The sequence below is a fragment of the Microcaecilia unicolor genome, chromosome 14 (genome assembly GCF_901765095.1).
Source record: "Microcaecilia unicolor chromosome 14, aMicUni1.1, whole genome shotgun sequence".
Taxonomy (NCBI): Eukaryota; Metazoa; Chordata; class Amphibia; order Gymnophiona; family Siphonopidae; genus Microcaecilia; species Microcaecilia unicolor.
In genome coordinates, this window is record NC_044044.1 from 43423350 (window position 1) to 43438198 (window position 14849).

At 42.8% G+C, this 14849-nt stretch overlaps 1 protein-coding gene across 1 annotated transcript in view; it reads left to right on the forward strand.

The window, feature by feature from the left end:
- The window catches only part of ITGA10 (integrin subunit alpha 10), a 49363-nt gene extending 38650 nt beyond the window's left edge, over positions 1-10713 (forward strand). Inside the window, exons 25-30 of the mRNA XM_030187649.1 lie at positions 4121-4234; positions 6027-6122; positions 6346-6459; positions 7661-7756; positions 9330-9443; positions 9835-10713. Coding sequence (XP_030043509.1) covers positions 4121-4234; positions 6027-6122; positions 6346-6459; positions 7661-7756; positions 9330-9443; positions 9835-9903 — 603 coding nt within the window. The 3' untranslated portion in view covers positions 9904-10713. The remainder of the gene's footprint in view (positions 1-4120; positions 4235-6026; positions 6123-6345; positions 6460-7660; positions 7757-9329; positions 9444-9834) is intronic.
- The last annotated feature ends 4136 nt before the right edge of the window (positions 10714-14849 follow it).

The following is a 14849-nucleotide window of genomic DNA, read 5'->3' on the forward strand; positions in this document are numbered from 1 at the left end:
GGAAGCCAATAAGTTGCAAGATCCGAGACAACATGGTTTCACCAAAGGGAAATCATGCCAAACGAATCTCATTGAATTCTTTGACTGGGTGACAGGAGAATTAAATCAAGGACGTGCTATGGACGTCATCTACTTAGATTTCAGCAAGGCTTTTGACACGGTTCCCCACTAGACGGCCTGAAGATAGGACCCGAAGTGGTGAACTGGATTAGGAACTGGTTGACGGACAGACGCCCAGAGGGTGGTGGTGAATGGAGTTCGCTCGGAGGAGGGAAAGGTGAGTAGTGGAGTGCCTCAGGGATCGGTGCTGGGGCCGATTCTGTTCAATATATTTGTGAGTGACATTGCCGAAGGGTTACAAAGTAAAGTTTGCCTTTTTGCGGATGACACCAAGATTTGCAACAGAGTGGACACCCCGGAGGGAGTGGAAAACATGAAAAAAGATCTGAAGAAGCTAGAAGAATGGTCTAACATTTGGCAATTAAAATTCAATGCGAAGAAATGCAAAGTGATGCACTTAGGGAGTAGAAATCCAAGGGAGACGTATGTGTTAGGCGGGGAGAGTCTGATAGGCACGGACGGGGAGAGGGATCTTGGGGTGATAGTATCTGAGGACCTGAAGGCGACGAAACAGTGCGACAAGGCGGTGGCCGTATCTAGAAGATTGCTAGGCTGTATAGAGAGGAGTGACCAGCAGAAGAAAGGAGGTTTTAATGCCCCTGTATAAGACGTTGGTGAGGCCCCACCTGGAGTATTGTGTTCAGTTTTGGAGGCCGTATCTTGCGAAGGATGTTAAAAAAATGGAAGCGGTGCAAAGAAAAGCTACGAGGATGGTATGGGATTTACGTTCCAAGACGTATGAAGAGAGGCTTGCTGACCTGAACATGTACACCCTGGAGGAAAGGAGGAACAGGGGTGATATGATACAGACGTTCAAATATTTGAAAGGTATTAATCCGCAAATGAATCTTTTCCGGAGATGGGAAGGCGGTAGAACGAGAGGACATGAAATGAGATTGAAGGGGGGCAGACTCAGGAAAGATGTCAGGAAGTATTTTTTCACGGAGAGGGTGGTAGACGCTTTGAATGCCCTCCCGCGGGAGGTGGTGGAGATGAAAACGGTAACGGAGTTCAAACATGCGTGGGATATGCATAGAGGAATCATGTGCAGAAGGAATGTATCCTCAGAAGCTTAGCTGAAATTGGGTGGCGGAGCAGGTGGGGGGAAGAGGGGGTGGTGGTTGGGAGGCGAGGATAGGGGAGGGCAGACTTATACGGTCTGTACCAGAGCCGGTGATGGGAGGCGGGACTGGTGGTTGGGAGGCGGGAAATACTGCTGGGCAGACTTATATGGTCTGTGCCCTGAAAAGGACAGGTACAAATTCAAGGTAAGGTATACACATATGAGTTTGTCTTGGGCAGACTGGATGAACCATGCAGGTCTTTTTCTGCCGTCATCTGCTATGTTACTATGTAGCCGATGTGTCTTTATTCCAGAATAATAATGTGGCGTCTAATGATATTTGGACAGAATTTAAATTGCCAACTGAAAGGTAAGTAGAAGGAATTATTTCAGCGTTGACTCCTACTCGACCTTTGGTGGATCCTTGTTCAACAGTCGTGGTTAGGAGTCTAACTTCTTCTGTATCCCTGTGAACTCAACTGCGATTAAATTTTTATATTTGGGGAAAGTTCCTGAAAAGTGTAAGCCTTCTACAGTGAAACCTTTGATAAAGGGAGTGTCATTGGATGCATCAGTTTTAAGTAATTATAGGCCCATCTCTGTTGTACCTGTGATCATGAAGGTGGTTGAAAAATTAGTTCTCAAACAGTTGGTGGAATTTGTAGACAGTGTGGCGTGTTTGGATAAACATCAGTATGGTTTTCGGATGGGCCATGGTGTGAAGATTCTATTCTTGTCAACTTTGGATGCGATTAGAAGAGGAAATGATAAAGGTCTGACATATTGTTTTACATCCTTGGATGTGTCAGTGGCTTTTGACACACTAGATGTTGACCTGTTGTCACAATTGAAAATGATTGGTGTGTGAGATTGGTTTACCTCATATTTGAAGGGAAGGTCTTTTCAGGTGTTTAGTAAAGGACAAACATAACGAGTTGTGACTTTATTTAAAGGAGTGCCGCAGGGTTCAGCTCTTTCTGCTTTACTATTTAACATTTATATGTCAGCTTCAGGTAGAATATAGCATATATGCTGACAATATTCACTTTTTCTTTCCAGTACAAGGAGGTTTGGGTTATGTTGTGAGTAGAATAAACGTATGAATGAAATTCACCAATGGATGACTTCTCACTGACTTATGTTAAACTTGAAAAAAACTGAGTTGATATTCTTTGGAGATGATAAATCTTTGAAGCAATGTAAATTTTATTTTTTTAAATTTTTTGTTACATTTGTACCCTGCGCTTTCCCACTCATGGCAGGCTCAATGCGGCTTACATGGGGCAATGGAGGGTTAAGTGACTTGCCCAGAGTCACAAGGAGCTGCAGTGGGAATCGAACCCAATTCCCCAGGACCAAAGTCCACCACCCTAACCACTAGGCCACTCCTCCACTCCTACTCTCACTCAGTATGTGTGAGAGATTTGGTATTGGAAGTTAAGGACAACATGAGGGTAGTTGGTGTGATATTAGACGCAGAACTATCTCTGAAAAATCAAGCGTTGGCAGTTGTTAAAACTGCTTCTTTTCTGCTTCATTTTCTGAATAGGTTTAAACCTATGTTATCACGGTGTGATTTTCGGTCTGTGATACAGAGCATGGTAGTTTCTCTCATTGATTATTGCAATGCTGTGTATATGGGTATTGCAAAATCTAGATTACAAGCGCTACAAATGATACAGAATGCTGCGGCTTGCTTACTGAGTGGTATTTCTCATTTTCAACATGTAACACCTGTTCTTTGCACTGGTTACCCATTCAGTTTAGAGTTCTATATAAAAGTGCAAGCTTAATTCATCAAGCATGATATGCACTTTTTGTTCCCTGGTATTTGAAAAATTGTTCCCTGGTATTTGAAAAATTCTATTGTTCTGTACAGGCCATTGAGGACCTTGAGGTCAGAGCAGGCAATGTTATTGGTAACTGGAGATTTACACTCTGTATGATATGTTTGTACTTGGAATTAGATCTTCTCACTTGCTGGTTTGCAAATTTGAAATGCACTACCTGGAGTCATTAAATTGTGTAGTAATATGACAACTTTTCGTAAACTACTGAAGACACATGTGCAGGCATGGAGCTAATGTGTTTCAACATTTTACTTTGACACAACTAACTGTTTTATTTGAAATTGCTGAGATTATTTTTTGTATGAGTTATCATGGGGCTAATATGTTATATTTTTATTTGTTTTGATTTGAAGTTTGTTTACCTTGATTATGGATGTGATATTCCGCTTTTTTGTAGGTGGAATATACATTTTTAAATAAATAAAATTATTTAAGCCAACCAATTGTTATTGTAATAGATGTACAATAGCAGCCAGTTCAAGGGATTTCAACCATTTCCTATCAGGGAAAATGCATAAATACATCATTTGACAGAGGAATTTTCTTATCCTAGAGGAGACATAGCCAGATATATTTTGGGTGGGCTTGAACCCAAAGTGGGTGGATGCAGCACCCCCCCCCCCCCCCCACGCTTTCTGCCCCCACTTCCTGCTCTAGCAACCACTAACAAATACCTGAGCTGGCATGGATCCCTATGCCCCACTGGCTGAAGGTCATTCTACTTGCTGCAACCGGTGGCACTATCCACATACTACTACCGCACCAACCTCTCCCCTCCGCTTAGTTTTCCTGCATGTGCAAGCACTGAGCTTGCACTAGGGGGGGAGGGAGGTGAGGATATGGTGACAATGTGTGGATAGTGCAGAAAGTAGGAGAATGACATGTTCTGGCCACCCGAGGGCTTGGGGATTGCCACCAGCCATAACAAAGGTGCCAGAATGTTGGGGTGGGCCGAAGCCCACCTCTGGCTATGCCACTGTATCTTAGTTATATGACTGCTCTGGAGAGTAAAGAGCACCAAACAAATCTTATTAAAACCATTTTTAGAAAGTGGATGTCTTGCTACTTCTAAATTTTCTCTGGACAGATCCAGTATTTGGGCTGCTATCCACTCACAAACCTGTCAGCAAACATTCATCTCCCTGCAGCTGCCTACGGGAGAAACACTTTCTTATCTGTCACCCGAGTGATTGCAGACAATGTAAGTACAATATCAGTACCACAGTAAATGCTGGGACAATCATGTCAGCTTGGTGCATGCTGGAAAGTATAATTCTTCCTCACTGGAGGAAACCGCATCACAGATCCCAGAAATAAGCAGAACAGAATGCCCTGAGTCATTCCTGGCTTTACTTCTATTGAAGATGTGCAGACATAGGCCTTGTTGTGTATAGGGAACTACAGCTCACTGCATGCACTGGGATAAACCAAGCCTAACTACTGTGAAAGGTGCTGATTATTTAGTACGGGGTACTCCAGGACTGGACTTGGGAAACACTGGCTTAAGGTAGTGGTTCCCAAACCTGGTCTTGGAGGCACCTCAGCCAGTCAGGTTTTCAGGATATCCACAATGAATATGAATGAGATTTGCATGCACTGCCTCACTGCATGCAGATGTCTCATAAATATTCATTGTGGATATCCTGAAAACCTGACTGGCTGGAGTACCTCCAAGACTTTGGGAACCACTTGCCTGAGAACACCCCGTGTACAATAAATACCTATGTATAATATGTAAACTGCTTCAATTGCTACACCTCCTCTGTGGTTACAAATCCCATCCCCATCCCCTGGGTTGAGAACTCATGCTGCAAACCATCCCTGGTCCCAGCTACCTTCCCTGCCTGGGCACCTGACAGTCTATTTCAATGGAGTAATGGTACCCTTAGGGCACCTTCCAGCCCTGCCTCTTGCCATGGAGAAGAGAAAAATGGCCTTATGCCAGTGATTCCCAAACCTGTCCTTGGGAATCCGAGCCACTCAGGTTTTCAGGATATCCACAAGAACTATGCATGAGATCCATTTGCATACTCTATTTAGTATGCAAATCACTCATGCAAGGCCAGCACAGGTTTTCAGGATATCCCTAATGAATATGCATATGAGAGACATCTGCATGCCTACTACTCCATTGTATGCAATTTTTTTTTTCATGCGTATTTAGAGAAATTCTGAAAACTTGATCCAGTAGTGGCCCAAAGACACCTTTGGTGCAATGCTTCTGAACCCACTCCTGGAGGCAGAATGAGCCAGCTGGCGTTTCAAGGTTACCTCATTACATATGTATGAGCTATACCCTTGTAAGATGGACCTCCATTATCGGCAAATGGCTCATGTATAGTTATTGTGATAATGCTGAAAAACTAAGAAGCATTCCCTGAGGGCAGGGGTGGGTAACCTCAGTCTAAGGGCCACAACCTAATTAGGTGATCCAGCTTTCTACAATGAATAGAAATATGAGATTGATTTGCATGTACTGCCTCCATTGTATGCAAATATATATCTCATGCATATTCATTGTAGAAATCTAGAAAAGCCCACTGGGTTGTGGCCTTTGAGGACAGTGATTACCCATCCCTGCCTTAGGATGTGTCTCTATGTAGCTCCAGGTTACCTCAGTAAGGCAGGTCCTGGTTTGCCGCCTTGCTTTTCCTACAGCAGCAAGAATTAGTAACCAGGACCAAGTAACTGGAGCTAGTTGGTAACCCTGCACTAATACATCTCCCCCCCCCCCCCACCCCCCAAAAAAAAAAAAATCTTCTAGAATATACCTCACCCCCTTTTCTTCAGGTATTCAGATTGGATTATGAAGAAATTCTGGAACATTCCTTTAATCAAAGCTGCCATGCCTACTTTGTGGAAAGTACCCCTGAGCAGATCTGCCCTGTATACTAAAAAGGTGGCATCTGGGAGCACATCTGGAGTGATCAGGTTTCTTCAGGTCCTCCCAAGCCCTGCTGTATTCTGACTTTGCACGATTTTGTGTCTTAAAGGCCACATGCACTATACGTAACATGACAGAGGAAAAGAGGAGGGAGCATGGGGTGAGCCCCATTCACCCCCAAGATCTCATGCATGCAGACAGACTGGTAAGGAAAATGTTCACAGTTGAGAAATACACTTCAGCTATATGATGGATTTCAACAAATCTACTAATACACAGCTCTACAGTATACACAACCATGCCATTCAGCCTACCAAAGTCAGGTTCACGTCATTCCTAGCAGACATGATTTGAGCATTCTTTGACTCCCCACCCCCCAAAGAAAATTAGCCTAACATGTGCATTCCTATTCCTACCTGTATCCCCAGAACTGCAGCAACAGCTGGTGTGAAACAGTGACCTGCCAACTGCAAGCAGTGGGCCATAAAACAGAGATTACACTGGCTGTCCTCCGGCTCATTCATGATGACTTCTTTGCAAAGGTGAGGTTAGTCTGGGAGAGTGCCCACCACTCAGGCTTCTTCTCCACTCACCCCTCATCCTTATACCTCCTAACCCTAAGTAACTTCAGCACCTGGATCCCTCCCCAACCAGGTAAACCCATTTTCCAGTATATCAACCCTATAATAACCATTCATCATATCAACCATCTTCACATTCACTGTCACAGCAAGCTGGCTGTATAGTGACAGTTCAACCACCTTGTCAATACTCTCTATTCTGCCCATAGGACCTACTTGCATTAGTTCTGGATCTGGCTACCATCTTTAGTGATAACTATAACCTAATTAAAGCAGGAGGGCTGAGAACCAGGACACCTGCTTCAAAGCTTACTGCCACTCCTCGAGCTCTTGAGGAAGTCAATTCTCCCTCCATTGTCACAGCTGCAGTCAAAATCGGCCTTAGCGTGCCCTGACACAGGTCTTTTCCATGCATTAAGGCCATGGTTACAGCAGCTGTAAAAACCCAGATTTTCTATTTTGTGCATTAAGAACCTTGTGCATGTGTTGCCATCAGCATGTGGCCATTTGAAATGGACGCACAACTTCACCACATAAGGAGAACAGACAACCTTTATTCAGAGTTTGGTGCTTTGAATAAAGATTGTCTGTTCTCGTTACACATGTGAAACTGTGTGTCCTCTACTCTTGGAACCCAAGTTGAATAGGATTTTAAAAAAGGAAAGACATAGCACCTGTCCTGAAAGGGCTCCAGTGTTATCCGTGTACTAACCAGTTACCGTGCAGTAATATAGATGAACTAACTACTTAGGACAGGAATACCTACTCTCCACCCAACACGCTGCCTCAAAAAATAAAATAAAATCATTAGAATGCAGTTAGCACATGTACATTTCAAAACTGCCTGCTTCCTGCAATAGCCTTTAACATGTGCCTAATGCAGCTTAGTAAAGGGCCCCTCCCATAACTGAATGAGACTCATTTTGAACAATTAAGAAAGGTGTGGGTTAAGTCCAAATTCACATCTATGGTCCTATACAGCTTATGTACTATGCTATAGCTCTTAGAAAGGGGGGGGGGGGTGCACTTCCAGAACTGCTTGAGCCTGTGCTCCCACGTGGCAGCAGCTTGGTGGGGAGAAAGAAGGGGGAGAGTGTCTGCCTTTCCTCTTCCAAGAGCTTTACCCCATCACCACACCACACTCTTTTCCCATTTGCAACAGGCACAATTCAAGTCTGTGAAAGTGACAAGCGAGTTTGTACTGGAGGCGAGAGACAACAGCGTCCTCTTCCTTATGGAAAGCATGCGGCGGAGAGAGGTAGGAAAGATGGATGATCCTTTGCACCGATATTAAAAATACTTATGAAAATAACATTAAATAGATGACAGAAGGACCAATGAACAGAGTTATTGCAGGTTGATTTATTGTAAGAGCACTGAAATGAAGGTCTGTGATGATATGTCCCCATGCATTCTGGGTACAATACCCAGAATGTTGTACATAAGTACATTAAGTGTTGCCATACTGGGACAGACCAACAGTCCATGACGTCCAGTGACAAGTACCTGGCAAGATCCCAAAACAGTATATACATTTTATGCTGCATATCCTAGATGTAAGCAGTGGATTTTCCCCAAGTCCATCTTAATAATGGCTTATGGACTTCTAGAAGTTAGCCAAACCTTTTTTTAAACCCCCGCTAACTGCTTTTACCACATTCTCTGGCAATGAATTCCAGAGTTTAATTACATGTTGAGTGAAGAAATATTTTCTCCAATTTGTTTTAAATGTACTACTTTGTAACTTCATTGCATGCCCCCTAGTCCTAGTATTTTTAGAAAGAGTAAACAGACACTTCATATCTACCCGTTCCGCTCCACTCATTATTTTATAGACCTCTATCATATCTCCCCTCAGCTGTCTTTTCTCCAAGCTGAAGAGCCCTAGCCACTTTAGCCTTTCCTCATAGGGACGTCATCCCATCAACTTTATCATTTTTGTCACTCTTCTCTGTACCTTTTCTAATTTCACTATATTTTTTTTGAGATGTGGTGACCGTATTCTAAGTGCAATCATACTATGGAGTGATATAAAGACCTCATTTCTGTTTTCCATTCCTTTCCTAACATCATCTCACATCCCTGCACTGAACTGTTTGTGTCTCTACCATGAAAGAGTGGGGTGGGGGGGGGGGGGGGGGGTGGAGTTTGATGGGAAGAGAAATCAAAGGAAAGAAAATGGCAAACACAAGATAAGCCAGACTTGTTAATTTTTTGTGCATGGTGAACAGTTACCTATTTAAAATGCTGTTTGTTGTTAGCCAGTTCAAGTGGGGAGAGGATAATTACAGATGTTATATGGTGAAGCAGCTACCACAAGAATAATGAAGAGGGATGCAAGTTAATGGGCCCTGTCCTCACTGCTGCTGACTGCACATCAATCATCACACAATAATCGTATTTGGTATTGTACTTTTGTAGGTTTTATCTAGAGGTGATTTACAGGCAGAACCACCTTATTTTATTTATTTTTATTAGAATTTATCTAGCAAGGGAAGGAGGCTAGGCTCACCTTAGAGCTACTGTCAAAGATTACAGATAGTGGCAGCAGACAGCATACACTGGCTGAAAAGCAAATGCATTTTTTTCTTACATTTGTACCCCGCGCTTTCCCACTCATAGCAGGCTCAATGCGGCTTACATATTATATACAGGTACTTATTTGTACCTGGGGCAATGGAGGGTTAGGTGACTTGCCCAGAGTCGCGAGGAGCTGCAGTGGGAATCGAACCCAGTGCCCCAGGACCAAAGTCCACCACTCCTTTCTAAAGTTTTCTCCTTTCCAATAAAAAAAACAAAACCCCAACAACATTCTTTTCTTCTGTTGCCAGACGGTTCTGGAAGTCATTCAGGCCAAGATGATCCCCCTGTCCCTGTGGATTCTCATCGGCAGTGTCATAGGGGGACTCCTGCTGCTAACCCTGATAATAATTATTCTCTGGAAGGTAAAATATGAGAAACGTTTCAAAGTTTGTGTAGGAAAAACCTAACTGACAATGCCAGAGCTCCAGCCCAGTAATTGCTGTGGCAAAATTAGATAACTTGTCAGGCACTAAATCTTAAAGCAACCAGGTCAGGGACTGAGGCATTTCTGTGCCTATCAGAACATATTAACAGCTGGTATTAGAACTGTGAGCGGAACCTGTCTTTTGCAAACTTAAACACCATGCCATTATTAGTTCCTAAACAGTGATGCATAAAAAAAAAATGGAGGGAATCTGCACTGAGCATAAGTTACAATCCTTTTAGCCTTATTTAGTAGGTTACACTATACATCCACCAACAGAATTTTTGTTATGCTTTTGAGTGCACTGACAGTTTGCCTCTCTCTAACAGTTTGGATTTTTTACCCGCAAGACGCAAGAGGAGGGGAAGGAAGAAGCAGAGAAAAAGCAGGAACAGTGAGCTGCCAGACTGCGCTGCTCCAATCTTCAAAAACCAGAACAAACATGCCTTAAAGTTCATCACCAGCACGTGCATAAAAATGCAGGGAGGGAGAGTGTTATAGGTCCACTCGGGCCAGGCTGCCAGTACCTTCCTCACAAAGTATCTGAGGCCCAGTCTTCTAGACAGGGCCATGGCATTACCACTTACTTCCAACTGCTTCCAATAGAGGTCCATGTTCAGAAAGTTCACGCCAAGCTGGCTATGAGAGACTGATGTAGCCTCCAGTGTGGGTTCTCGAAGGACACAGGCAGATTGATACCTTGTCCTTAGTATGAGAAGTACGAAAGGCTCTTTCTGACAAAGTGTAGGAGGGTGAGGGTATGCCCGATTGGAACCTTGTCCTGTGAAACAAGAAGTACTGCTGTAGTCCTAGCTAAAAGGGAAAAGCCCCAGCCAGGAGCCTAAACATTCAATGGGCCACTCAAGTCCATCTCTCCTGCTTTCTGACATCTGTGATCAGAAAGCTCCCCTGCACCTTCTACAAAATCATTTCTTAAACATCTGTTTGTAGAGTGCCATCTTCCCCCAAATCAGCTCCCAAAGTCCTACTTTTGTAAATCTGAACATAACAGAACCAGCAAAGGATTATCAAGTGGCAGTGTTTTAGAAGGTGGAGCTGTATTATCTTCTGATGTCAGCATCTTATCCAAGTCTCAATACAGGAGAGAAGACATGGAAGATAAAACCCCCTACTTCAATAATTTGGTGTGGCTGTAACAAAGAGCAATAAAGATTAAAATATGTCACTCTCAGATCTTTAGCTATTTTAAGTAGACTGTGGTTGTACTGAACTGTAGCTACAGGAGGATAACAGACACCTCCCCCCCCCTAGTCCCAATATATGTTTCATCTCATTTGATTTCATATTTGCAAGTATTAAACAGATTCATTTTAGATTTAAATTACAGAAGGGTTGATGAGTAAATACTTTAACTGAGCCAAACCAGATCTTAATACTTTGATAGAGCTTGGCTAGAGTTTTGGATCAGCAACCCAGGCCGAGGGGCAGGGAACAGTGGCGGACACAAGAGCAGATACTATCAACGTTCACAAATTGGAGGGGGGAGGGAAGCAGTTGTGAATACCAGAAAGCCTTTTATTCAACTTTAGTTCATATGTTTTCTTTGGTTGCTCAAGGTTAGTTTCATGCAGATCGAGTATGTACTTCTCTATCCCTAAAGGGCTTGTAGTGACGTGACTTGCCCAAGGTCACCAGAAGCATCTTATAGCTTCCCCGGCTCTCAGCCTGCTGCTCTAACCACTAAGCTATTCCTCAACTTTGTATGACAAAAAACAGATTGACATTCACTCAATTCCAAACTCAGCGGCTGCTAGAAAAGATAGGGTTTCTGAGCAGATACAGCTTAATCAATGTGGTCTAAACACCACTACAGTCAACAGCATGGCTCAAGAGCCCTGGGCCAGTGGTAATGTGCCCTACAACTCGGTTCACTGGATCAAATCAGTCCCATCTGAATGCTGTCAATGCTCACCATCTGGCTATGAAACTGTCTACAACTGGCACTACTTCTGCCAAGAGTGAAGTGATCAAATTATCTTCTTGGCTGTGACTTACTGTGAATGATGTCTGCACAGATGCCATCCTACACCATAAGTACATAAAGTATTGCCATACTGGGAACGACCAAAGGTCCATCAAGCCCAGCATCCTGTTTCCAACAGTGGCCAATCCAGGTCACAAATACCTGGCAAGATCCCAAACAAGTACAAAACATTTTATACTGCTTATCCCCGAAATAGTGGATTTTCCCCAAGTCCATTTAATAATCATCCATGGACTATTTATTCCTTTAGGAAGTCGTCCAAACCTTTTTTAAACTCCAGTAAGCTAACCGCCTTTACCACATTCTCTGGCAACAAATTCCAGAGTTTAATTACATGTTTGAGTGAAGAAAATTTTTCTCCAATTAGTTTTAAGTTTACTACATTGTAGCTTCATCGCATGCCCCCTAGTCCTAGTATTTTTGGAAAGCGTAAACAGACACTTCACATCTACCCGTTCAACTCCACTCATTTTATAGACCTCTATCATATCTCCCCTCAGCAGCGTTTTCTCCAAGCTGAAAGCCCTAGCCGCTTTAGCCTTTCCTCATAGAGAAGTCGTCCCATCCCCTTTATCATTTTTGTCACCCTTCTCTGTACCTTTTCAAATTCTACTATATCTTTTTTGAGATGCGGCGACCAGAATTGAACACAATATTCGAGGTGCGGTTGCACCGTGGAGCGATACAAAGGCATTATAACATCCTCATTTTTGTTTTCCAGGCCTTTCCTGATAATACCTAACATTCTATTTGCTTTCTTAGCCGCAGCAGCACACTGAGCAGAAGGTTTCAACGTATCATCAACGACGACACCTAGATCCCTTTCTTGGTCCGTGACTCCTAATGTGGAACCTTGCATGATGTAGCTGTAATTCGGGTTCCTCTTTCCCACATGCATCACTTTGCACTTGCTCCCATTAAACGTCATCTGCCATTTAGACGCCCAGTCTCGTAAGGTCCTCTTGTAATTTTTCACAATCCTCCCACGATTTAACGACTTTGAATAACTGTGTCATCAGCAAATTTAATTACCTCACTAGTTACTCCCATCTCTAGGTCATTTATAAGTATGTTAAAAAGCAGCGGTCCCAGCACAGACCCCTGGGGAACCCCACTAACTACCCTTCTCCATTGAGAATACTGACCATTTAACCCTACTCTCTGTTTTCTATCTTGTAACCAGTTTTTAATCCACAATAGAACACTACCTCCTATCCCATGACTCTCCAATTTCCTTTGGAGTCTTTCATGAGGTACTTTGTCAAACGCCTTCTGAAAATCCAGATACACAATATCAACCAGCTCACCTTTATCCACAGGTTTGTTCACCTTTTCAAAGAAATGTAGTAGATTGGCGAGGCAAGATTTCCCTTCACTAAATCCATGTTGACTTTGTCTTATTAATCCATGCTTTTGAATATGCTCTGTAATTTTGTTCTTAATAGTCTCTATCATTTTGCCCGGCCCAGACGTCAGATTCACCGGTCTATAATTTCCCGGATCTCCTCTGGAACCTTTTAAAAAAAAAAAAAATCGGCGTTACATTGGCCACCCTCCAATCTTCTAGTACCACGCTAGATTTTAAGAATAAATTACATATTACTAACAATAGCTCCACAAGCTCATTTTTCAGTTCTATCAGTACTCTGGGATGAATACCATCCGGTCCAGGAGATTGGCTACTCTTCAGTTTGTAGAACTGCCACATTACATCCTCCAGGTTTACAGAGAATTCATTATGTTTCTCCGACTCGTCAGCTTCGAATACCATTTCTGGCACCGATATCCCACCCAAATCTTCCTCGGTGAAGACCACAGCAAAGAATTCATTTAATCTCTCCGCTACGGCTTTGTCCTCCCTGATCGCCCCTTTTACTCCTCGGTCATCTAGCGGTCCAACCGATTCTTTTGCCGAGTTCCTGCTTTTAATATACCTAAAAAAAATTTTTACTATGTGTTTTTGCCTCCAACACAATCTTTTTTTCGAAGTCCCTCTTAGCCTTCCTTATCAGCGCTTTGCATTTGACTTGACATTCCTTATGCTGTTTCTTATTTTCAGTCAGTTCCTTCTTCCATTTTCTGAAGGATTTTCTTTTAGCTCTAATAGCTTCCTTCACCTCACTTTTTAACCACGTCGGCTGTCATTTGGTCTTCCGTCCTCCTTTTTTAATACGCGGAATATATTTGGCCTGGGCTTCTAGGATGGTGTTTTTGAACAGCATCCATGCCTGATGTAAATTTTTGACTTTCGCAGTTGTTCCTCTTTCTTTTCACCGTTCTTCTCATAGTCTCCTTTTTTAAAGTTAAATGCTAACGTATTTGATTTCCTATGTGTACTTCAAAGCTAATATCAAATCCGATCATATTATGATCACTGTTATCAAGCAGTCCCAGCACCATTACCTCCCGTACCAGATCATGCGCTCCACTAAGGACTAGGTCTAGAATTTTTCCTTCTCTCGTCGTCTCCTGTACCAGCTGCTCCATAAAGCTGTCCTTAATTTCATCAAGGAATTTTACCTCCCTAGCGTGCCCGATGTTACATTAAATATGATCACCCATTATTATTGTGTTGCCCAGTTTGTTTGCGTCCCTAATTTCCTTTATCATTTCTGCATCCATCTGTTCATCCTGGCCAGAATTTTCAATCTATTTGATTCAAGGCTCTCGTTAATATACAATGCCACCCCTCCACCAATTTGATCCACCCTATCACTACAATATAATTTGTACCCCTGTATGACAGTGTCCCACTGGTTATCCTCCTTCCACCAGGTCTCAGAGATGCCTATTATATCTAATTTTTCATTTAGTGCCAATACATTCTAATACTCCCATCTTATTTCTTAGGCTCCTGGCATTCACATATAGACATGTTTGTTGTTCCTATTTACATGATGCTTAGTACTTGACAGTATTAATTTGCAATCTTTTGTCTGATTTTTATTTTTAAGGACACCTGATCTACTACGGTCTCTTTTTGCAACCTCACTATCAGGATACCCTATCTTCCCTGTTTTGGTGATATCTTTGAAAGATACCTTATCCCGAACCATGCACTTTTGAGCGACTGTTGGCCTTCCCCCCATTTCTAGTTTAAATAAGTGACACCAAGTTTACAAGCTCTGATGCGACACTTCAAACAATGAGCTAAAACAGCAGCACACAAAGCAAAGATACAGATTGCTTGGATCAGAGGGCAGGCTGCAAGGCATGAAACAGGAGGGGATCAGTTTTACTAAATAATTCAGAAAAGAAGTGACCATACAAAAATAAAGCATCTTGCTTTAAGGCTAAGTAGCACTTTGTCTCCTTTTAGAGAGTGCAGACCCAGTTTTA